We start from the raw sequence: 25,105 nt of genomic DNA on the forward strand, positions 1-25,105 counted from the left end.
TCTTCTTGGTAAGGTTTAAGACACTAATTAAATAAGAAAATAATCAAACAATCAATCACCAATCAAAAGTAATCCAAAGCTCATTGAAAAGAATTCAAGAGGGTTATGAAAGGTGTTGGGTTATTGGATAGGACTAAGATGGCTTTTTCTAAGTCTCTGGTGATCTCCTATACTTCATGTGATTTTCCTATATTTTATGTAGGTTTCTTGATGTGTATGCATGGGTTAGGAGATGACTTGATGGTGGTTTCCATGCTATGGGGCTTGGGTATGTGCTAAAGGTTTCCTAAGCCTCTAGGAATTATTTGGGAATTTGTGGCATGATTTCTAGTATAAAGAAAATATGATCTTTATAGGTATATTTAGGTGGATCATTAGTTTTGGGGGTTTAGGACATGAGTTTTCAGATGTGAACTCATGAATGTGTTTAAAATATATTCTAGTCTTTTTAGGAATTTATTGGATATTTTCGGTGCTAAGAAATTGAAAAGGAGTAGTTTTGAGATGTGAACTCATGGAAAGAATGGGCATAATAACTTTTGGGGTACGTTTGGCGGGGTGTACCTAGCATTTTTGGCTTGGCTGTGAGGATGATACGTGGGGCTAGGTCAGCATGGTCAGCGGGGCACGCGCGGGGGTGACTGTGCCATGGACTAGCTCCGTAGGCTAGTGGACTAAGGCGTGGGGTGGGTGTATGGTCAAGTGGACCAAGTGTATGGAGGTGGGAGTGGTTGACTCGGCAGTGACGAAGCTGGTGAGATGGTGTGTGCGTGAGATCGATGCATGGCACCGGCGTTGGCGTGGAGACCATGTGGGCGCCACGTTAGGGCGCCGTCCAAGATAGGCACCGAAGCGTAGCGACAGGGCAGAGGTGTGGCGGATCCACTGTGGATTAGCTAGATTAGACAGGGTTAAGTCGCCTAACATGCGACACTCCTGCCTAAACCAGGTTAACACGAAGTGTCGTCGGATTTCATCCGATTTAACCACTTAAACAGGATCGAGTTCAGCAACTCACACGAAGGTGAGTGGTTCCAGAGAATACAACGAGTCCACTGAGTTAAACAAGTTTACCCATTTGGTTCGGCCATAAAATCCAACATCAGGGTTTTACACGGTTCAGGAGAAACAACAGAGAAAACACTAGCGGAAGACTTCGTCGGGGTCGGACATCCCTGGTGAGGCCGACCGGGACATCACTGGTTCCTTTCCTCGCCGTCTGAGGAAGGATCCCACTCGACCGTCCAGCCCGGCGGGAGCTGGGGCGGCCAAGCACCAACCAGAGAGGGGTCGGAAGCAGCAACTTCACCTGAAAAATAGGAGCCACAACAAGGCTGAGCTGCTAAGCTCAATAAGACTTAACCGATAGGAGTAAAACTACTCCACACCTCTAGACATGCAAGGCTTTATGGCTGAGGGGTTTTGTTTGCCAAAAGCACTAAGTAACAACCTTATTTTCCAAGTTTTAGCTCCGGTTCTAAGTTCATTAGCCGGTCTAGGTTTTGCAACCTATTCTAAGCAATCATATAGCCAAACAAGATGTGTAGATATATCAACCAAACTTGCCATCATCAGATTCCTCATTTACTCAGGGTGACATAGCGATCAAGCAATCTCAAGCTGTGAGAGGCAGACGAATCGATTCGAGTTCTTTAACCATGCATGGTGAACCTAGCCTCACGACATCCGCGCACCGGAGGTCGCTTCCTGTGTCGGCCTTCCCCATCAATCCCCTAACCCGTGTCGGGCCCATTTCCTTTGGTGCAAGGTTCCACAGACCCGGCCTCTGCCGTTCTGTGACCACGCTTGCCACCACGTGCGACAACCAGCAGGGGAAACTCCGTTCCAAGAACAATGGGGCGACCGCTCACGTCTAGGTTCAATCCGGTACTAGGCTTCCTCATCCCATACTAAGTATGAGGCTAGTACTTTCAAACACTTGATCACGAACACCACCACTGTCGGGCCTTAGCAAGTTTTCATAGACAGACGGGGCGATCATCCATCCACCAAAGAGTTACCCAAAACCCTGCCCCGTCCATCGTCCTTATAGTTATAACAGGAGAGTACACATACAACTCCTACAACTCGCGAGTGACAGGAAATCACTCAACTTTTACCGTCTCCTAGTTAAGCAATGCAACTACTCGGTCCAACAGCTAGTGCTCAGATCATGGGAATAACTAAGTCATGCATCTAGGGTTTCACACAACTCCTATACGTAAATGCACAAGCATGTTACAGAAGGCATGCGCAAGTCTGGTAAAACACGTAGGATTTTCATGCAACCGGGGCTTGCCTTCAAGCAAGGAGGACGGGAACTGCTCAACTTCAGGGGCGACTTCGGCTTCGGAGGGCAGGAACTCAGCTACAGCTTCTTCTTCCGGCGCCGGGTGTAGCTCGTAGAAGCCGTCAGCGAGGTGCAGCTCTACACGAATGCAATGCAAGGGTTAGCATAGACAGTTATTTCAACAGCAACACTGACTCGCCTGAGCCCAGAAACTCGCGACAAGGAGCAGGAGGGTATGGTGGTTCAAGAGAGCTGATGATGATCAAGAGGTAAGGGTAGGAAAGGAACTCATGATCTGATCCTTGAACTAGAGGATGTGGGAAAACTAGGGATCCTCAGACGCAAGCGCTGAAGGGTTCCTAAGTTTTACACATACACCCTCGGGTTGAAGAAAAGATCACAGCCAAGCCCTCGGGTGAGGCGGATATAAGGGTCAGTGGAACAGACAGGGTCGGGCGAGACGGAGCCGGGGTCGGGCGGATAGGAGGGGTCGGGCGAGGCGGACTGTGGTCGGCAACTCACCTTCTTCCTGAAAGGAAAGCTTGGGGTCGGGAAGAAGCAGACTTGGGCGGAGGGACTAAAGCTTCGAACAAGGGCTAAGACTGGGAATGCTACGGCGGCGGAGGTGCTTCTTGCAGATTACAAGAGAGCTTTTACGCAGCACGGAGGAGCAAGCTGCTGGGTGACTTGGAGAAAACTGAGAGAGAACCTGAGAGAAGAACTCCTCAAGAACTTGGTGTGCGGCTCTAGGAGCTTGAGCAGAGAGCGAGAGAAGGCTGAAGGCAACAATGGCGGAGGGAACTCCGGCGACGGGGGCATTCCTTTTATAGCTGCTGGAACAGAGGAAAGAAAGCGGCGTGGGAGAGAGAGAAGGGGAGCGGCGCGAAGGCCGGGGAGAAGCAATGGAGTGCTCTGCCGGGGCGGCGATTGAGCGAAGAGGGCGGTGGTGCAGAACTCCGGGGGTGATGCCAGCGATCATTGCGCTCTGCCGTCAGGGCGGCGTAGGAGCGGGTAGACCGGTGGTTGAGATTTGGCGGAAAGCGGGCGTCGCCGTGCAGAAGATTTGATAGAAGCGACCAGTTTAACGGCGCTAGAATCGAGGGCGCACAGGTGAGAGGACAGGCAGCTGCGGGCGCGGGCGAGAGCGCGGAACAACAGGTTGTCGGGCGGCTTCTGACGGGGCGGGGGAAAGGAGCTGTCGCGACCGCGGTCGGGGTTGGCGATGGAGCAATCGTCGGGTAGCGGCGACCAGGCGACGCGACTGTGGCTGAAGGGACGGGAAAGACGGGCGACATCGGGCTCCGCTGCCATTGGAGAAGGGAGTGCGAGAACCCACTTGGTCGCTTGCCAGAGACAAAACTAAGCAGCGGGCGTCGGAGAAGACGAGCCACGCGGCAGGAAGACTCTGAAGCGGGCATGCAACTCGAGTGCGACTGTCGCGGAGGATCTGGGAAAAGATCTTGCGGGTCCACCGGTGGATAGAACGGATGGTTGAGGAGGATTAGAAGGATCCTACGGTGGGCTGAGCTCGCCGGGGTCGGGAGAGAAGCGAAGCGGGGAGGGGTCGGGTCTCCGGGGTCGGAATCGGCTGAAGGCTGAGCACTCGGCGCGGGAAAAGCAAGGTAGATGACTAGGATCAAGGGCTCTGATCAAGACTAACTGGGAAGGTTTAGGGGTCAGTCGTTACAAGAGGACTTCGCCAGAGTCGTCACCGCCGGCCATTATGGGGTGGCATGCAGGGTAGGAAGTAGCCCTAATTGTTGAAGGTATGTCCTAGAGGCAATCATAGAGATCATGATATTCCATTTGTATCCATGATTTATATTGTGTGCCTTGAATATCCATTAAAGGATACTTGAATTGATTTGCAATTATGTGAATTGTATGTGAAACTCTTTACTTGTATGGTTATTCTAAAGTTGTCCCTAGTCGGAGTTCATGTGAGGACACACATGAATATTAGACTAGCACATGTATTAGTTGATGACTATGTTTCACGAGTCATGGACATGGAGATGTTAAACTAATAATGTGGGCACATGTGGAGACATGTGCTAGGACTGACCCAACACGAAAAGTAGTTCTCTATTTACACAACATATACGCTTTGTCCTTGGACCTGAGATTGTCGCATGTACTTAAGATGTGGATCGACTTACTTAGGGGCTATCAAACGCTACACCATGACAGGGTAGTTAAAAAGGTAGCTTTCGGGTTTGTCAAGAAGCATGCTATGAGGCATGGTCAATCAAGATGGGATTTGCCCCTCTCTGATTGAGAGTCATATCTCTGGGCCCCTCGAGTGATCGGATCCGAAAATGCATGGTCATGCTACGTACGGTTAAGAGTTAACCTACATAGGGATTCCGAATCACAGGATCGAGAAAGAGTGGTTGGCTTGGAGTTAGACCAAATATCGTGAGGCAAAGGGAATAGCATGTACGTGACATTGTGATGGTTCGTCTGATATGATCTTCGTGTGCGTATAGGAGTTGGCACGTCTTGCTAGAGGCCGCTACCGACTGTTGGGCCGAGTAGGAGTACTCGGGCTATGTCTATACGTATCCGAACCCATAGGGTCACACACTTAAGGGGCTCGAAGCCCAATTCGGATGTGATCCGAGTTGGATTAGGTTTAGAAGTACTAATAGGCCTCGGACCCAGAGGCCCGTCAGGAACCTGTATAAATAGAGGGGTGGGGGCGCCCTAGGGTTTACACCTTTTGGCGAAACACATCTACCGCGCCTCCCATGCCCTCGCCTGTTGCAACTCGCGGACCTAGGAGTTCGGCTTGCGACGCTTCCTTCCTGCATGTGTGGATACCTTGGAGGTGTTGCGCCTGCTGCACTTGGATGAGCCGCCGATGAGCCACAACAAGCCGCAGACGAGCCACGACAAGCCGCCGACGTGGCACGACGAGCCGACGACGAGCCGCGGCACGAGGATGATCTTGCTGCACATGGACGAGCTGCTCGACATCGACGTGATCGACTACATGTTTTACGACACTGATCGACTTCGCTGCATCGACGCGAATCTACATCTTCCGCACCAGTGTGTCGAGTGGTAATCCCGTGATCCATATACAGCAGTTTTCCTAGTTTACGCGGTAGAAATTTTTGATTTGCGCTAGCGTAGCCTACCTCGTATCACTACAGTGGTATTAGAGCCGTAGCTGTTTTGCTTTGGATTCAGGATGTGTGCATATGGAGGTATGCTAGTTTTCAGTTTGATCTATATCCTGTTTTCGTGTTCTTGCTGCAATGGTTGTGTAACGACATACTCCTACCGGTCGGATTTCCGCCATCGAAGTTAAGTGATACACGTAATGCCAGTTGCAGCGAGCGAAGATCAATGTGATTGGTTGAATCAAAATCCAGGTTCATACGCCAGGCGCATGAGATGCACAATAGTAGATTGGATCTACTGTCGGGTCGGAATTTTGCCGTGTGCGTGTGCTTCAGTAAAACAGCCGTAAGTTTTCGGTACGATCTCGGATCAGGGCGAATTTTATATAAAAATTGATCTATAGAAAAAGTTACACATGAAATTCAATGGCTTTGCCGTTTTCGGCAAAATTAGATTTCCCAAATTCATCTTGGAAGATGGAGTTTTGGGCGTCTGAAGTTTGGAACGTTAGAACGCGTAATTCTGTTTTGCAGGATGTATGGCCCTTTGTGTATGTGATGCATGTGTGTAACTCATTTGTGACCTTCGTGTCGCACGTACGGCAACACGGTTGGAGCCATATGTGTTGTCACTTTAATGTATTTAATGGTCTGCGTACCAATCTGTGATGATCCAAGCAACTATGTAATCTTCATAGCTTGTTCTAGTTCTTGGAGGACTCATCACCAGGAGGATGGCGCACATGGAACATGGAGATGGAGATCACCATGGTGAACAGGTTCTGTGGAGATGGAGACCGCGATAAGAAAACGGGCCATACTGTGTCACAATTGTGTGCATGTTATTCTTTATGTTTTACTTTCTGCATGCTGTGATGTTAGAAGTAGAATGATCCCTCACAAAGTTTAAGTTAGTATGCCCTCCCAACTAAAACTTGCACCATCCCATGTCTTGTACAATTAGTGGTGGGTCTATGAAATTAGGGTGCCACTAGTTTTCCTTGACTAGACGGGTTTGTGTCGGACACTTACACACATAAGGGTTGGTTTGCTTAACAAGGTTATCTTAATGGTTAAGACCTTGGGGCACAAAGGTTGGGAGCCGAGACATAGAGATGTCACCCAACAACAGGAGTCATATGATATATGATTTGTAAAGAGTTGCTTACCGATCTACCTTGTTTGCTAGCGGTGATGCTAAAGCTCACTAGTAGACTTGTTAGTTGTGGATCCTGAATCACTAAGTATCAATAGAGGGATATTGATTTTAGTGGGAGTAGATTCTGTTAAATAGTTTAATGTCATTTGCTCTATCAAGGATACGTTTGTCTTAGTGTATTTTGCATTACTTTTGTTGTAGATTAAATGGCACCTAGCAGCACCACACCGATTGCTTTGCGTTCGGTCCTTGAGAAGGACAAGTTGAATGGAACAAATTACTCGGATTGGATCCGAAACCTAAGAATAGTTCTCAGGGCTGAGAAAAAGGAAGATGTTCTAAACAACCCATTACAAGAAGAACCTGCTGATGATGCACCTGCTGTTGTTAAGAATGCTTACAAGAAAGCATGTGATGCTAACCTCGAAGTAAGCTGCCTCATGCTTGCTTGCATGGAACACGAGCTGCAGATGCAGTTCGAAACAAACCATGAGGCGCACGATATGATCGTGGCTCTTAGAGACATGTTCCAAAACACAGGCCAGGACTGAAAGGTTCAATGTGTCTAAGGCCTTTGTGGAGAGCAAGCTAGCAGAAGGCGTAGCAGTAGGACCACACGTAATCAAGATGGTTGGTTACACTCAACGGTTGGAGAAGCTGGGCTTCCCACTGGGCCAAGAGTTGGCCACTAATTTCATTCTTTCATCTCTTCCATCCAGCTATGGGAACTTCATCTCAAACTACCATATGCATGGGACGGAGAAGGGTCTGAATGAGCTGTGTGGCATGCTTAAAACAGTAGAGGCTGACATTAAGAAAAGCGCTAGTAGTAGACATGGGATGGATATACAAAACAAGCCTAGATTTAAGAAGAAGGGCAAGGCTGGAACGTCCAAGCCAAACCCAGTGCCCAAGGTTAAAGCTAGACCTAGACCTGCTCCAGACAAAGAGTGCTTTTACTGTCATGAACGTGGTCACTGGAAGAGAAATTGCAAGCAGTACCTAGCTTCGTTGAAGAATGGCGGAAGTAAGAGTACTTCCACCTCAGGTACGCTTGTTATTAATGTTATAGACAACATATTTCTCGCTGATACAATTATTAATTCTTGGGTATTTGATACCAGATCGGTTGCTCATATTTGCAATTCGATGCAGGGAATGATAAGAAGTAGAAGCGTGGAAAGAGGAGAAGTTGATTTCCGCATGGGCAATAATGCAAGAGTTGCTGCGTTGACCGTCGGGACGATGCAACTCCACCTCCCGTCAGGATTTATTATGGAGTTGAATAATTGTTATTTCGTTCCTAGTTTAAGTTGAAACATTTTGTCTCCTTCATGCTTGATGAAGGATGGTTATTCATTTGCGAGTGAAAACAATGGTTGTGTGATCTCTAAGAATGATATGTTTATGGCTTTTGCACCCATTGTGAATGGATTGTTTGTTTTGAATCTTGATGGTTCACCTGTCTGTAACGTAAGTGCTAAAAGGCCTCGGCCTAATGATTTGAGTCCTACCTACTTATGGCATTGTCGTTTGGGTCATATAAGTGAAAAGCGCATGAAGAAGCTCCAATACTTCATAACTTTCACTGATGATTTTAGTAGATATGGCTATGTCTACTTGATGAGGCACAAGTCTGAAATCTTTGAAAAGTTCAAGGAATTTCAGAATGATGTTGAAAATCAGCGTGACAAGAAAATTAAGGCCTTACGATCTGATCGTGGAGGCGAGTATTTGAGCCACGAGTTTAGCAATCATCTAAAGAGTTGCGGAATTGTTCCACAACTTACGCTGCCTGGACCACCTCAGAGAAACGGTGTATCCGAGCGACGTAATTGAACTTTGTTAGACATGGTTTGATCAATGATGAGCCAGTCAGACCTACCGTTATCGTTTTGGGGATATGCTCTGGAAACAGCAGCTTTCACACTTAATAGGGTACCATCTAAATCCGTAGTTAAGACACCATATGAGATGTGGACCGGAAAAGTTCCCAGTTTGTCTTTTCTAAAGCTTTGGGGATGTGAAGTGTTTGTCAAGTGACGTAATCGGATGTGAAGTGCATTTTTATGGGATATCCAAAGGAAACTTTAGGATATTATTTCCACAACTGATCAGAGGGCAAAGTGTTTGTCACTCGGAGCGGGGTTTTCCTAGAGAAAGAGTTTCTCAAAGGAGAAAAGAGTGGAAAGACAGTGCATCTTGAAGAAGTTCAAGATGAGCTGATCGGGCAAGAATCAATGGTTGATGCTAACGTAGCAGAAAAAGTTGAGATACCCATGGCAAGAGAAGCACCGCCACAACCACGAAGGTCAGTAAGGCTCCACAAAATGCGGAAAATATTATTGTTGGACAATGATGAGCCTGCGACATATGCAGAAGCAATGATGGACCCAGACTCCGAAAAATGGCAAAGTGCCATGCAATCCGAAATAGAGTCCATGGGAGACAATCAAGTTTGGAACTTGGTTGACCTGCCTGATGGTGTTAAAGCCATAGAGTGCAAGTGGATCTATAAGAAGAAAAAGGACATGGATGGAAATTTTCACATCTATAAAGCACGGCTTGTCGCAAAAGGTTTTGGACAAGTTCAAGGAGTTGACTACGACAAGGCCTTCTCGCCCGTAGTGATGCTTAAGTCCATTCGGATTATTCTAGCTATAGCTGCATATTTCGATTATGAGATATGGCAGATGGATGTCAAGACAGCTTTCCTGAATGGAAACCTAGCTAAGGACGTGTATATGATACAGCCCGAGGGTTTTGTCGATCCGAAAAATGCTAGAAAAGTATGCAAGCTTCGGAGATCCATTTATGGATTGAAGCAAGCATCTAGGAGTTGGAACATTCATTTTGATGAAGTGGTCAAAGGGTTTGACTTCACCAAGAACGAAGAAGAGTCTTGCATTTACAAGAAGGTTAGTGGGAGCTTTGTAGTATTTCTCATCTTATATGTGGATGACATATTGCTGATTGGAAATAACATTGACAAAGTAGTTTTTCGATGAAGGACATAGGGGAAGCGGCATATATTCTTGGCATCAAAATCTATAGAGATAGATCGAGAAGGCTTATAGGATTAAGCCAAGATACTTACATTGACAAAGTGTTGAAACAGTTCAACATGGAAGAGGTGAAGAAAGGGTTCTTGCCTATGTCACATGGCATACATCTCAGTAAGACTTAGTGTCCTTCGACTGCTGATGAGCGGGATTGCATGAGTAGAGTGCCATATGCCTCGACTATTGGATCTATCATGTATGCAATGATAAGTACTCGCCCAGATGTTTCATATGCGCTAAGTATGACAAGGAGACACCAGTCTGATCCAGGTGAGAGTCACTTGACAGCGGTGAAAAACATTCTTAAGTACTTGAGAAGGACTAAAGATATGTTCCTCATCTATGGAAGTGAGGAGGAGCTCGTTGTAACAGGTTACACCGATGCTAGTTTTCCAAACCGATAGAGATGATTCAAAGTCACAATCAAGATTTGTGTTCACGCTAAATGGTGGTGCTGTTAGTTGGAAGAGTTCCAAGTAGGAGATAGTGGCCGATTCTACGACAGAAGCCAAGTACATCGTGGCTTCCGAAGCCACGAAGGAGGGTGTTTGGATAAGGAATTTCTTCATTGAGCTTGGTGTGTTCTCGAATGCGTCCAGCCCATTGAATCTCTACTGTAATAACAATGGGGCAATTGCGTAAGCAAAGGAGCCAAGGAACCACCAGAAGAATAAACACGTAATGCGGCGATTTCATCTCATTCGAGACTTCGTTAACTGGGGTGAGATCAAGATATGCAAAATACACACGGATTTGAACATTTCTGATTCATTGACAAAACTACTCCCACAGGCTAAGCATGATGCGCATGTAAGAGCTATGGGTATTAGGTACTGTTGACAACAAAAGCTTGCTGGTTACTCCAGTTATGGGTATCAAATGTGTTGACGCAAAATCCTGGCGGTGGTGGACCCTGCATCAGCACATGAGGACTTGGGAGATCTGCTTAACTCCAGTGCAGAATCCAAATCGGCGCACGTGGTGTGCGCGGGCGTGCCAGTCAGTTTGACCATTCAGCTGACAAGGAGATGATACTCGTTGTGAAGTCCGAGGCAACTGACTGATAAGGCCGATATAATCCTGGCACAGTAGCGATAATGGTGCAACAAAATAAATCATGACAAATATATCGGCTGTGAAGCCGATTCCAGTACCTTGATGAATGTGAGTCATTTATCAGCCATCGAGCCAATTTAATATAATTTACAATAACTATCCGCCAGACGGCCGATAGAAAATAGGATGCTGTTGAGTTGTTGCCCCACCATAGCTAGAGCCACAAGCCGATGAGATCTAAACTAACGTCACCACCAATATCTCTAGGTGAAACTATAGCGATACGCCCGGTAGTTGCAGTCTAGAAATATTTAGCAGGACGTTAATCTGAACCCTGCTAGCCGATGGATCCAATCACAACGGGACTTACTCCCAACAACACTCGAAGGATGGCCAAGATCAAGATGCAACAGGCTATTAAAAATAGATCTATCGTCTATTCCAACAGAATTAATAACAATTAATATGTCGTAAACGGCAAGACGATAGAACAGATAAATATCAGCCGATGCAAGCTTAATCAACGTGGGATAACTGGTGAATACCGTAGATCCAGACAGAAGCGATGCGACGTAAGTCAAAGATCCAAGATACTCGATAACTGGTAGATGAAACTAGACGAAACCACAGCGATGCGCCCGGTGGTTAAAGCCTAGAACACCTGGTGACAGAACTTGCAGCTCGTTGGAGATCGAGGTCGATGCAACCCAGCTTGCTAGAAGGAACTCGTCGAGAAGCTACATTACTCCTACTCCTAATGCAATGATGTGAAGCCGAAAAGGTAAATAAAAGATAAATGTGTTGTATATTGATCGTGTGGTAAAAATTACAATAATCAGGACCCATTATATTTATAGGGCGGATGGCCTTTGACGTTACATAATTGGCATCTAACCACGTACAAGGCAAGTTACGTACACAATCTTTTCTAATCAAAATTGTATCTCTAACTAAACCAACTCTATCTCTAATCAATCTTATCCCTAACCAACTCTATCTCCAGAATATTTTATTCTATAAAGCAACCTCCCATACGTGGGCTTCCCTTGGATGCCAAACTGTTGGAACTTTTGCATCATCGGTCGATTCCTTCCTTTCAGAGCATATTTTCTACATTCGGTGTCAACACAGGCCCTCCAGTTTTGGAGTATGAAGGCTTCATGTTCGGAAACTAACTATAGAAGTCCGATAATTCAGTGTCAACACAGGCCTCCCAGTTTCGGAGTATGAATGCTTCATGTTCTGAAACTAATTATAGAAGTCTGACGCTTGCGTTTAGAGCCAATGACGTCTGATTGCCATATTCAAAGCCACATCGACTCCTCTTGAAATATAAAGAACCTCAACGGCTTGATGCCTTGATCCCACTCTGAGCTGATAAATTCGCCGGCAGTAGAAACAGATTAGTCTATTGATACCAAAACTTGGTGCAGTAATCAGCAAGCTTTTGTTGTCAACACAGGCCCCCCAGTTTTGAAGTATGAATATTTCATGCTTCGAAATTAATATCCGATAAATTCTATGAGCAGCTGATACTATTTTTCTTGAACCAATCAGCCGATGCAATTTTCTTTATTTGCCAAGCAGTCAATCGGCTGATACTATTTTTTTTATTGGCCATTGGCTCGGAGGCCGATATGTATATAGTTGGCCGATATTATTTTGAACCAAGCCATTGATACCATTTCGCTTGAACCAGCAGCTGATTTTTTTTTGAACCAAGCAGGAGATCACAGATATCGGCCGCTCTTCCTTGTCTACTTTTATCTATTTCCTGCCTGTCGGCTGAGGTGCCCTTCGGCTGCTCTTCCTTCTTTTTTTTTCTTCTTTCATTTATTCATTTGCCAATCGGCTGGAACTTCCATCGGCTGGCTGCTTCCTTCTTTTTTTTATTTCCAACTGGCCGATGCTAACCGGCTGATGCCTCTCTGTTTTTTTTCTTTTAATTCCAACACGCTGACGCTAATTGGCCGATGCCTCTCTCTATTTTTTTTAATTCCAACAGGCTGACGCTAATCAGCCGATGCCTCTCTCTATTTTTTTTCTTTTAATTCCAACAGGCTGACACTAATCAGCCGATGTCTCTCTCTGTTTTTTTCTTTTAATTCTAACAGGTTGATGCTAATTGGCCGACCGCTATTTTTTTTCCTTAATCAGCCGATACACCTCCAATCGGGCCGATTTTTTTTTCCTTAATCAGCCGATACAACTCCAATCGGCCGATCCCATTTTCCATTATCTGATGCAATTTCCAATCAGCCGATCCCTTTTAATTTTTCCAATTAGCCGATACAACTGTCAATCTGCCGATGCATTTTTTTATTTCTCTCTTGTCCACCCGCTGGAGCTTTTCCTATCGGCTGAAAAAATGTTGCATCAGCTGAAAAATATTTCTATCGGCTGAAAAAAATGTTCCATTGGCCAAAAATTTTTTTCCATCAGCCACTATGCTTGCCGATTATATTCCATCGGCCGATGCTTGTTTCCTTTTGCTGATAAAAAAAAAACTCCATCAGCTACTATGTGCCCAGCCGATACTTGTTTCCTCTGAACTGGCCGATATATAACATCATTAAGGAATGATGGTGTCGATGTTGTATCGGTTTCCTCCATAATTAATCTGGCATCAAATTTATCTATACAACGTGCAGCCGATTGAAATTAAGATCAGCTTTCTATACCATCGGCTCTTCTGGTTGGAATATTATATTGATTTGAATTAACTCCAACAAGCCGATGAATACTCATTTGGCCACAACGAGCTGCCGACGAGCCATGACAAGCCGCCGACGAGCCATGACGAGCCGCCGACGAGGCACGATGAGCCGACGACAAGCCACGGCACGAGGACGATCTTGCTGCATATGGACGAGCTGTTGAGGAGCTGCTCGACGTCGACGTGATCGACTACGTGTTCGACTACGCTGATCGACTTCGCTACATCGACGCGAATCTACATCTTCCGCACCAGTGCGTCGAGTGGTAATCCCATGATCCATATACGGCAGTTTTCCTGGTTTATGTGGTAGAAATTTTTGATTTGCGCTAGCATAGCCTACCTCGTATCCCTACACTAATGGTGCCGGCTGTTATGGTGGAGCTATCGCGGTAGGTCTTGGGGCGAGTCGAGGCTCATGGTGGCTAGCCAGAGTTATAGCGGTGGGCCGAGAAAAAGGGAGGCACGACCGGAAGGGGTGGAAAGCTTATGCAAAGCCTCGGGCAGCACCATGGGAGTACCTGTGATGCTTTTCCGGGTCACACGATGGCTGGAGTAGAGTGGCAGCATGTAACGGCGGTGGGTCTGCGCAGAGCAGCACGCTGAGCGGTGCTGTAGCGCTAGAAAGGTGGCTAAGGTCTTGCGGTAACCTCGACTTTGCTGCAGCCCAGCTCTAGGGGTCAGAGCAAGACGATAGAATAGATAACTATCAGTCGATGCAAGCTTAATCAAGGCGGGATAACTGGTGAATACCATAGATCAAGACAGAAGCGATGCGCCGCAAGTCAAAGATCGAAGATACTAGATAACTGGTAGATGAAACTAGAAGAAACCACAGCGATGCGCCCGGTGGTTAAAGCCTAGAACACCTGGTGACGGAACTTGCAGCTCGCCGGAGATCGAGGTCGATGCAGCCCAGCTTGCTAGAAGGAACTCGTCGAGAAGCTACATTACTCCTACTCCTAATGCAATGGCGTGAAGCCGAAAGGTAAAGGTAAATATGTTTGTTTATTGATCGTGTGATGATTATTACAATGACCGGGACCCTTTATATTTATAGGACGGATGGCCTTTGACGTTACATAATTGGCATCTAACCATGTACAAGGCAAGTTACGTACACAATCTTTTCTAATCAAAATTCTATCTCTAACTAAACCAACTCTATCTCTAATCAATCTTATCCCTAACCAACTCTATCTCCAGAATATTTTATTCTATAAAGCAACCTCCCATACGTGGGCTTCCCTTGGATGCCAATCTGTTGGAACTTTTGCATCATGTGCCGATTCCTTCCTTTCAGAGCATATTTCCTACATTCGGTGTCAACACAGGACCCCAGCTTCGGAGTATGAAGGCTTCATGTTCGGAAACTAACTATAGAAGTCCGATAATTCGGTGTCAATAGGTACCTTCTAGATTGACTCTAGTGCAAGTGGGAGACTATTGGAGGTATGCCCTAGAGGCAATCATAGAGATGATGATATTCCATTTGTATCCATGATTTATATTGTGTTCCTTGAATATCCATTAAAGGCTACTTGAATTGATTTGCAATTATGTGAATTGTATGTGAAACTCTTTACTTGTATGGTTATTCTAAAGTTGTCCCTAGTTAGAGTTCATGTGAGGACACACATGAATATTAGACTAGCACACGTATTAGTTGATGACTATGTTTCATGAGTCATGGACATGAAGATGTTAAACTAATAATGTGGGCACATGTGGAGACATGTGCTAGGACTGACCCAACACGAAAAATAGTTCTCTCTTTACACAACATGTACGCTTTGTCCTTAGACCTGAGATTGTCGCATGTACTCAAGATGTGGATCGACTTACTTAGGGGCTATCAAACGCTACACCGTGACAGGGTAGTTAAAAAGGTAGCTTTTTGGTTTGTCAAGAAGCATGCTATGAGGCATGGTCAATCAAGATGGGATTTGCCCCTCTCTGATTGAGAGTGATATCTCTGGGCCCCTCAAGTGATCGGATCCGAAAATGCATGGCCATGCTACGTACGGTTAAGAGTTAACCTACAAAGGGATTCCGAATCACAGGATCGAGAAAGAGTGGTCGGCTTGGAGCTCGACCAAATATCGTGAGGCAAAGGGAATAGCATGTACGTGATGTTGTGACGGTTCGTCTGATATGATCTTCGTGTGTGTATAGGAGTTGGCACGTCTTGCTAGAGGCCGCTACCGACTATTGGGCTGAGTAGGAGTACTCGGGCCATGTCTATACGTATCCGAACCCATAGGGTCACACACTTAGCGTGCGTTTGGTTTTGGGACCATGCGGGTTGGGTTGGAGCCAACCCAGTTTTCTGGGTTGGAGTGAACCCAGTTCTTGTTTGGTTGCAGGGATGGGTTGGACCCAGTTTTTTGTTTGATTAGTGGGATAAAGTGGGTTGGAGTGGTTCCATCTCTTGTTTGGTTTGAGGATGCGGGTTTGACAATGAATATGCTCACCTTCTTGGTGAGATTACCCTAGCTGCCATACCAATTCATCAACAATATAGACATCAACTTGGTACTGCTCCCATTCTAGCACTGTTATTTTCTTGTGAAAAATTGCCGTTAATTTAAATACATGCTACTGGTTAATTTAAAAATAATATAATATCATCAACTCAGGGGCTTCTTAACAGGATTTGATGCTCATTTGCTTTCTGGTTATAAACACATAGGACATAAATCATTTGAAAAGAAGAAAGATATTCCAAATGATGGATGAAAATAACAGCATATACCAAGTTCAAGCCTTACATACATACACCAAGTTCATCAACAATATAGCAACGTTAATGGCCAGTTCAAGCCTTACATATACCAAGTTCAAGGCAATACAATATCAGCCATCAAGTTGAAGCTTACATAATATAAATTCAGAGCTTAGACACTAACAGGATCAAGTTCTAACAAAAGAAACATCCTACTCATTGAAATCACTCTTACATTCCAGGGAACTTTTCAGCGATGAACATTGTGACCCAATTTAACTTGTGCTCGAATGGCAAGTTATAGAAAGCTTTGCCAATGTGAGGATTGCTCACCAAATGAGCATAGTAGAAAGATATGTGTGCTGAATTAAAACCAGGAAGTTGGTTCAAGACATCAAATAGGTCAGGTGGCAGCTCATTATCAGGTTTAGCTACCATTTTTATGGCAGCGGCAAGGTTCTCACCTACACTTTTGAAGGCGGCAACCAGCCCATCCTCCTCCATTTCAGCTATCTTTGACTTCTTACTAGGTCTACTAGCAGAAGACGTTGCCCCTTGAGTGGTATGCCCATCACTTGGACCATGCCCAGTAACCTCATCCCCCTCTTCTTGACTTTCACCCTCATCATCCTCTCTACCTAGAGGTGCACTTGAGTCTTTTGCAAAATTTCCAGTAGCCATTGTATTGCCAAATATTGCTGTCATCTCTCTATAGTGCAAGAGGGGCTTGTTCAAGTACTCAACATCAGACTTGTGATCCTAGACATGATGGAAAAATATGTTAATATAATCTAACACTGGTGAATGAATCAAGAACTAAGCAAACGACAGTAAGGTTACATGGACATGGCCGTTGTAGTGCTCCTCATCTAGTGTAATCATGCAGTTTTCTTCATCAAAGAGGGCACCACTCAACTTCTTCAATCTATTTATCTTTGCATACCTTTTCTGCCATGTTTTCAAATGATTCTTAACTTGCTCACCAGTGATCCTTGTGGTGAACTTCTCATTGATAACCCTAGAACAACCATTAAAAAGGTGTTTCTTAAATCCCTTTGATGTCTTCAAACCAGCAGCCACCAAATCATTTAGGTGAGAGAGCATTAAAGCAGACATTGCTGATGTCCACGTAGCATGCCCACTAGTCCCACCAGACCCTTCAGCTACTTCCTCCATTGTTCTGCCACACAAAAACACAATCAGCACGAAAATGTAGCCAAAATCAGCACCAAGATATAACCACAATGTATATTATCACCAGTTCAAAATCAGCACCAACATGTAGCCACAATGTACATTATGACCAATACAAAATCAGCACCAACATGTAGCCAAAATACACATTATCATCACAAATTACATAAAATTCAGCAAGCAACATGTTCATAAAAATATTATTCAACATAAGGAAAGAAAGGTTTAAATATGTTATACAACCGAAAGAAATTCAAGTTTGATACAAATATTAGTTAACATTGTTGTTTTGACGGTCTGCCCACATTTGATCTGCTATCTGCTGCCTGAAATTAACCATAGCAGCATGCTCATTTGCTTGGCCAATGCGTGTGGAAGCATGGTTGTAGCTTGCCCAATTAGTATCCTCTGTGAAGAACTCATCACGCCCATCTTGTATGACCCAATTGTGAATAATGCAACAAGCACAAACAATATCTACTTGTGTTGGTAAAGGAAAGAATGGTGTAGCATCATCAAGAATTTTGAATCTCCTCTTTAGTGCCCCAAATGCTCTCTCTACTGTGACACGTAGTGATGAGTGCCTAAGGTTGAACAATTCCTTCTCATTTTGCACTGGATTACTTCCCCATTCGTTTAAGTGGTACCGAACTCCACGAAAGGGAGGCAAAAATCCTGGTTTGGCTCCATATCCAGCATCGACTAGGTAGAATTTTCCTATCATTTGATATAAGGATTGGTCATAATACTATAGACTGAAATGTGTATATAAAAGTTGAGAGTTTACTACTCTATTACCTTGTGGGACACGAAGGCCATTCTCACATTCTAAAGCATCACGTAAAACTAGAGCATCATGTGCAGCCCCTTCCCAACCAGCCAACACATAGGTGAACTGTAGATCAAAATCTACAGTTGCCATTACATTTTGTGTGCAAAAGGATTTCCTACCGCGAAAGGCATGCTCAATATTCTTAGGAACAGATACTCTTACATGAGTACCATCAATAGCTCCAATACAGTCCTAATTTTTTTAAAAAGGTAAAAATTAGGGACCATATGATGTTAGATTAATGGAAAAGTCAAAACAAAACAGGGATAAGCCTCACACCTTAAAGTAAGGATCCCATCTGTTGTCCCCTGCAATTTTGCTTGGAGTGTCCAAAGACGGGGGCCTAATTAGTTCCCCTCGCAGCTCTCCAATAGCATGGAGTACTTTGTTGAAATAGCGGCTAACTGTTTCCCCCGATCTATCAAAATTAGTTCCAACTAACCTATTCCTAAGGTTATGTCCCACTGTATTTAGAAACATACCCACCTGCTGCTCAACACACAAGTGACATGTATCTTGATGCAAACCACGTTCTCTAAAAAGATTGCAAAATCGAAAAAACTTGCCTCTATTTAGTCTTAACATGTTCAAGCAAGTTGTGTCATCCTTCCAAATTTTGTTATTTAGATAATCTACTCTCATCCTATCCCTTGCCTCCATAGGCCCATAGGTAATACCAACCCTTCTGGCACATCGTTTACGTTTTCTAGATTGAATAATCACCGCCATCATTGACAACAACATGTATGCAGCAGTAGCACAAGTTACAATCTTGGTCCTCTTATCCATCTACAATACAACAATAAAAGAAACACTTGCTGTTAGAGCCAATTGAACCAGGATGTCATGCTACTGGACTAGTTATTCAATTCAATCCATAATACTATCAACCAGTACCATTCAAGTCAATTCAATAAATATGAACCAACATAAACATGGTGGTGTACGGTTTCAACCTTTGAGAGAAGGAGACGCGGCGCCGGCGGATGGTACGGGCGGCGGCGCTTGGCAGGGGTGGCGAAGCTTGACAGGGGCAGCAGCAAGCTAGGGGCGTAGCGGCGTCGGTTAGGGGCGGCGTCAGTCAGGGGTCGCCGCCCGCCACGGAGGTCAGGGGAGCGGCGCCTGTCAGTGGCCGCCGCCGGCCGCCGCCCGCCACGGAGGCCAGGGGACGGCGCCGGTTAGGGGCCGCCGCCCGCCACGGAGGCCAGGGGACGGCACCGGTCACGGGCCGCCGCCCACCATGGACGCGAGGGAAGCGGCGCCGGTCAGGGGCGGAGCCGCATCGGAGGGGCGGTGGAGGATAGGCGCTCCGGACCTGGCTTGGGGCGGTGGCGGAAGGGGTCGGGGGCGCGGCGGCGGAAGGGGTCGGGGGCGCAGCGGCAGTCAAAGGCGGGGGCGGATCTGAGGGGCGGCGGAGCGGATCAGGCCGCGGCGGCGGATCTCAGGGATGGCGGCGGCGGAGGACGTCAGGGCGCGGCGGCGGACGTCATGGCCGGGAGCGGATCTGAAGGGCGGCGAAGGTCAGGGGCGGCGGAGGGCAAGCCATCCTTGATTTTCAGGGGCGGCGGCGGCGAGATCCATTGGGAGAAGGTGCGGGGAAGAGGGGCGGTGGATGGGGGCTGGCGCGGCGGATTCTAGGGGCGGCGGCGTGGTAGGTGAGGCGGCGGATGGGGGCGCTGGCGGAGGAGGTCAGGGGCGGCGGGGTTGGAGCCGGGCGGTGCTCTGGCGTTGGGGTCGGGGGTGAGAGGAGGTGCGGTAAGAGGAGACGCGTGAGAAGAACTGGGTCGAATTGATCCGTTCGTTTTGGAGGAATCGCTTGGACCCGAATCTAATGGGAATATTCCCATGTGGGTTCGACCCAACCCAGTTCTCTTTTGAACCAAACGTGGGACGAAGGGGGTCCGACCCGTTCCGACCCAGTAACCAAACACACGGTTAAGGGGCTGGAAGCCCAATTCGCATGTGATCCGAGTTGGATTAGGTTTACAAGTACTAATGGGCCTCGGACCCAGAGCCCTGTCAAGAACCTCTATAAATAGAGGGGTGAGGGAGCCCTAGGGTTTACACCTTTTGGCGAAACACATCTGCCGCGCCTCCCACGCCCTCGCTTGTTGCAACTCGCAGACCTAGCAGTCCGGCTTGCGACACTTCCTTCCTGCATGTGTGGATACCTTGGAGGTGTTGCGCCTGCAGCACCTTGACGAGCCATTGACGAGCCACAACGAGCCACCGACGAGCCATGACAAGCCGCCGACGAGCCATGACGAGCCGCCGACGAGGCATGACGAGCCGACGACAAGCCACGGCACGAGGACGATCTTGCTGCATATGGACGAGCTGTTGAGGAGCTGCTCGACGTCGACGTGATCGACTACGTGTTCGACTACGCTGATCGACTTCGCTACATCGACGCGAATCTACATCTTCCGCACCAGTGCGTCGAGTGGTAATCCCATGATCCATATACGGCAGTTTTCCTGGTTTACGCGGTAGAAATTTTTGATTTGCGCTAGCATAGCCTACCTCGTATCCCTACACTAATGGTGCGGGCTGTTATGGTGGAGCTATCGCGGTAGGTCTTGGGGCGAGTCGAGGCTCATGGTGGCTTGCCAGAGTTATAGCGGCGGGCTGAGAAAAAGGGAGGCACGACCAGAAGGGGTGGAAAGCTTATGCAAAGCCTCGGGCAGCACCATGGGAGTACCTGTGATGCTTTTCCGGGTCACACGATGGCTGGAGTAGAGTGGCAGCATGTAACGGCGGTGGGTCTGCGCAGAGCAGCACGCTGAGCGGTGCTGTAGCGCTAGAAAGGTGGCTAAGGTCTTGCGGTAACCTCGACTTTGCTGCAGCCCAGCTCTAGGGGTCAGAGCATAGTGGCAGGTGGAAGGGACGAGCCTTCTCCTAAACCGGCGGGAGGGGGAAGAGGTGGTGGTGCGGGGTGAGTTCGAGCTCTCAGATGATCTTAGCTCACGGAAGAGGACAGGGGAAGAAAGGATGAGGTCGAGCGGCAGCCCATGGTGGGCGGCGCTCTGGTGCACTGTCATGGCACCTTGGCATGCGCGCGAAGGGTAGGGGAGATGGCCAGGGGCGGCGTTAAGGGCACAGGGCAACATGGCTCGTCGAGGCGGCTCCGTCGCGTGTCTTGGGGTGGTAGGGCATTGCTAGAGCAGGTAGATCTAGCAGGTGGCCATCATTGCGTTTCCACGACATCGTGCGTGCAGGTGCCGGCGGCCGGGGTTGTGAGGGAGGGGGGATGGTTTCTGACAATGGGAGTGGAAGAGGTGCGGCACTATAGTGCTATGCACGTGGGCAGGGAGGTGGCTGGGGAGGAGGATCCGAGCAACAGTGTCGTTGTGAGAGAGGAGGGATGCACGGGCGGCTAGAGGAGGAAGGGGATGGGGAGGAAGATGATGACACTGGCGTGCGGGCTGGGCCGGCTAGGCCAGGCGGCTCGCTGGGACAAGCAGCCTGTTTAGACCGTGCGGGAGAAGGAGGAGAGAGGTGGAGGTGGGCTAGGCCGATGGAGAGATGGGTCAGGTTTCAAAGTTGCGTTAGGAATAGTAAGTTTTGATATTTGTTTGAAAGGGGTTTGATATGGTTTGAGTTCAAATTTAAACTAGGTTCAAATTTTGAGGAAGGTTTATGAGCTTTGAATTCTTTTTAAATTCTAGAGCACTCAAATGCACAATCATGTAGTGTTTATGCGTAGTTGAATGCTTTTGAAAAATTTAATGCTAATTTTCGATATTAAGGGGAAAAGAGGATTAATGCTAAATTTAGTTTGAAAAATTTTAAAAGGTCCTTATTTTTAAATGTTTTTGAATTTAGGGATGTTACACTGCACCACTATCACCCGGGCAAATGACCGACAGAGGATATTCTATCATCACCGCCTACGCCATCATTGCCGATGATGTCCCACACCAAGCCACTCACTGCCATGCAGGGTTAGCCGCCATGGTTCACTGCAAGCCGTGTAGCTATCATGCCATCGGATACGCTTGCACCACCTCACGAAGTTGTCATACACTGGACTAACTCCCACTAAGAAGGGCTAGTCGTCGTAGAAACACTGCGAGCCATCAAGCCAATGCATGTGTAGCTACCTCTGGCCATCAATCTGACGACAATGCCCGTTGAGATCTGGTCATACACTGTGGCACCAAGCAACCAAGTCACCTTGTCGAAGATATCAGAATGTCGTAGAGGAAGACCAACTTGCATCGGAGCTGCCACCGCTAAGCGGGACCACCCAACTCCTCAACGCGCAGGTCACTTCAGCAAGGTACATCTGCTGGACACCTCCTACCACTCTGGCCTCTCTGCCAACTTCGTGGTCACCACTGGCGCACGCCCCCAAACCATCACCCTGAAGCGCCATGCAGAAGTGAAGCCCTACAAACACTGCACCAACACCCACCTCTTGGTCACCACCCGCCATCATGGACATCCGCACCTCGAGTCCTTAACTTTGTCTCCACCCACTCCACCATATGGCCCATTCCACCAAGGTCGGGGCATAGCACCAAATCGGCCATGGCTAGGCGTGACCAATCGCCGCCAAACCAAACAGTGAAGCTTCCAGCACACCCCCATCAACGCCAAACAACACATCAACAGGTACGAGGAGTCCTATTGTTGCCACAGAAGGGATGCGGGGTCGAGAGAGAAGAAGGACCCACTCTCCCCTACACCAACCCATCTTGGCCACCGAGAGCACTACTGGCATCATAGATAAGCCGTCGAGAAGATGGGGAAGGCAGAACGAAAACTCCAAAGACAGCACCTTCAAGAAGGACCGACGTCAAAAGTGTCGTCGCCACCCAACCAAGAGAACTTAGGCATGGTTTTCACCTAGAGTTTCCACCACCGAAGCAAGGAGGGTGCCTTGACAACATCCCCAACAGGAAGTGAGACACCAAAGGCGTCGCCGTTGTCAGCCCAACTTACTGTTATGGCAAGGTTTTCACCCAACACCCACCTGCCTGCTGTCGCCACAAGCTCACTGCCCACCATGGTCACCACCACAAACCCCTCCTCCCTGAGACCACCTAGCCTCCTTGTCGCTGCACACACATGCGGCCCCTCCTCACGCGCATGGCTTCCCACCGCTGTGCACCACGCACGGCCACCCCACACCAGCTTTCAAAGCTCCTTGTAGATCAAGCCCCGAGAGCGTCGGATTTGGCCTGTAGGGCTCAAGATCTGCCTCCCTCAGGCCACCGCTACCGCAGATGCCACTATGCTTGGTGGTGTTGTCAATTTGCCACAGCAGAGATGAGCCGCGCCACACGTGGCCTCCACTCCTCCAAGCCATCACCGCTCGGACACCTCGCGCCGTGCTGGGCTACCGTTGCACTGCCTCTGCGCCCCTCACCTAGACAATGCAGCGCGGCCACCTCGCGCCTTACCGGGTCGCCTCCGCGCTGCATGTCTGGGCCCCTGTTGTCGCGCGGCCCCCCACCCCGCTTCAGCTGCCTTCGCACCCCATGCCAGACCGCCACTGCCGCACAGCCTCACGTACCGCGTCAGGTCACTATGGCCGCCGCACGCCATCCGCCACTTAGGACGAGCATGAGCGATCGCATCGAGCAAGATGCGCTGCCGCCGCTGTCTCGGGGGTGCTTCGTGGACTTCCGATAGCCCCCTCTGGTAGCCTTGAGTTTGTATCTAAACAGGAAATGATAGATCTAATGATAACTAACAAAGAAAGAGAAAAAAACCATCAACACATTAGAATGATGCTGTACGTTTTGCCCGTCGTTCTTGTAAAAAGAATAGGAGAAACCAAATAAATAGTCCCAAACTGTGAGTTCTCTGATGAAGGACCGAAAACGCGACCAGAGGAGGGTGAATGGGAGCCGATTCAAATTTTCTCAAAGAATCTCGGTTAAAGTCCCCCAATCCTCTCTTCTAGCAAAATCAAGTCCACTTAGCTATGCACGAGCTAATAGATCTAGGAATGATGCTAGGAACCCAAGTTGAGAATAGCGGAAGAAAGAAAGAGTTCAAATGAGTACCGGAAGAAGCACATTGAAAAACAACACCTCTGTGTGCAAAAATCCGGACAAACCTTAAAAAAAATTCGGATTTTTGTAGATTTCCGGAGAAACCTTCGGAAACTTCCGGAGGTCCAGAAATTTCAGGAATTACTTCTGGAATATTCTGGAATCCCAGATTTCAGCCTTCGTGAGGAGAGAAGAAAAATCTAAAACTCGACCAAACGACCTCCAAAAATCACGAAATTTGAACCATAGCCTCACAACAACATTCCAAAGGTGTTCTCAATGTTTCAAGTTGAAAGTCTCACGAATTGGTCATAAGATTCTATGAATTTGGAGAAGGGCACAAGAAGGGGATTTTCGGGAAATCTCAAAATCCAAGGTGCTCGTGCATGGATTTGCTAGGGGATCATCCTAGATGTTCTTGCACATTTCCTAGCACCGCTTTGCCCCAAGAAAAACACCCAAATCACTGCCAATCGCGAGATCCAAAAATTCACCCAAAAATGCTCCGAAAATAGGAGAAAAGATAAAATTCAGATCTTGAGAAGGAGAATCAATTGAGCACAAAATTTATTTTTGGATTACTCCACCATGTCCGGTTACAAGCCAATTCTAAGCACAAACAAAGCTTGGATGGCAAAAAGATCAACACAAAGATCCACTCCTCTCTCCCCTTACACCTCAACCAAAACCTCTCACAAACAAAATGAGGAGCCTACCATGAACTAGCCTAAAGAGATTGCTGCCCCAAACAGCCCTCCTACACATATATATGCATTTGGCCAATGTCCAAAATGCCCTTACATTAAGCATACAATCCAAATACCCCATAGGGGTAAAACCATCCAACTTTTTCCTCGTACATCGGACGGACCCGGCGCCTTCACGACTTAGCTTCGCCTCGACACAAGCTTCGCGATGGTGCCACGCATCCTCTGACT

The 25,105-nt window shown here is 47.4% G+C and overlaps 2 protein-coding genes across 2 annotated transcripts; both read right to left on the bottom strand.

The window, feature by feature from the left end:
* Nucleotides 1-16,367: 16,367 nt before the first annotated feature.
* LOC117835497 (uncharacterized) lies at nt 16,368-17,312 on the bottom strand. The gene is made up of 2 exons (XM_034714838.2): nt 16,977-17,312; nt 16,368-16,895 (listed from the first exon to the last, which is right to left on the bottom strand). Exons 1-2 carry the CDS (start codon nt 17,310-17,312, stop codon nt 16,368-16,370), a joined length of 864 nt encoding a protein of 287 aa, XP_034570729.2.
* Nucleotides 17,313-17,601: 289 nt separating this feature from the next.
* On the bottom strand, nt 17,602-18,951 carry LOC140221409 (protein ALP1-like). The gene is made up of 3 exons (XM_072290999.1): nt 18,442-18,951; nt 18,129-18,354; nt 17,602-18,047 (listed from the first exon to the last, which is right to left on the bottom strand). Exons 1-3 carry the CDS (start codon nt 18,949-18,951, stop codon nt 17,602-17,604), a joined length of 1,182 nt encoding a protein of 393 aa, XP_072147100.1.
* Between the last annotated feature and the right edge of the window lie 6,154 nt (nt 18,952-25,105).

This window comes from Setaria viridis, chromosome 9 (assembly GCF_005286985.2).
Source record: "Setaria viridis chromosome 9, Setaria_viridis_v4.0, whole genome shotgun sequence".
Taxonomy (NCBI): domain Eukaryota; kingdom Viridiplantae; phylum Streptophyta; class Magnoliopsida; order Poales; family Poaceae; genus Setaria; species Setaria viridis.

Excerpts from the sequence above, each read along its gene's own strand:
- LOC117835497 (XM_034714838.2), bottom strand. The coding sequence starts at position 17,312 with ATGGAGGAAGTAGCTGAAGGGTCTGGTGGGACTAGTGGGCATGCTACG. Across the intron at positions 16,896-16,976 it reads ACTACAACGGCCATGTCCAT|GATCACAAGTCTGATGTTGA; the intron begins GTAACCTTACTG and ends CATCATGTCTAG.
- LOC140221409 (XM_072290999.1), bottom strand. The coding sequence starts at position 18,951 with ATGGATAAGAGGACCAAGATTGTAACTTGTGCTACTGCTGCATACATG. Across the intron at positions 18,355-18,441 it reads GATGGGATCCTTACTTTAAG|GACTGTATTGGAGCTATTGA; the intron begins GTGTGAGGCTTA and ends TAAAAAAATTAG. Across the intron at positions 18,048-18,128 it reads TGGCCTTCGTGTCCCACAAG|GAAAATTCTACCTAGTCGAT; the intron begins GTAATAGAGTAG and ends ATCAAATGATAG.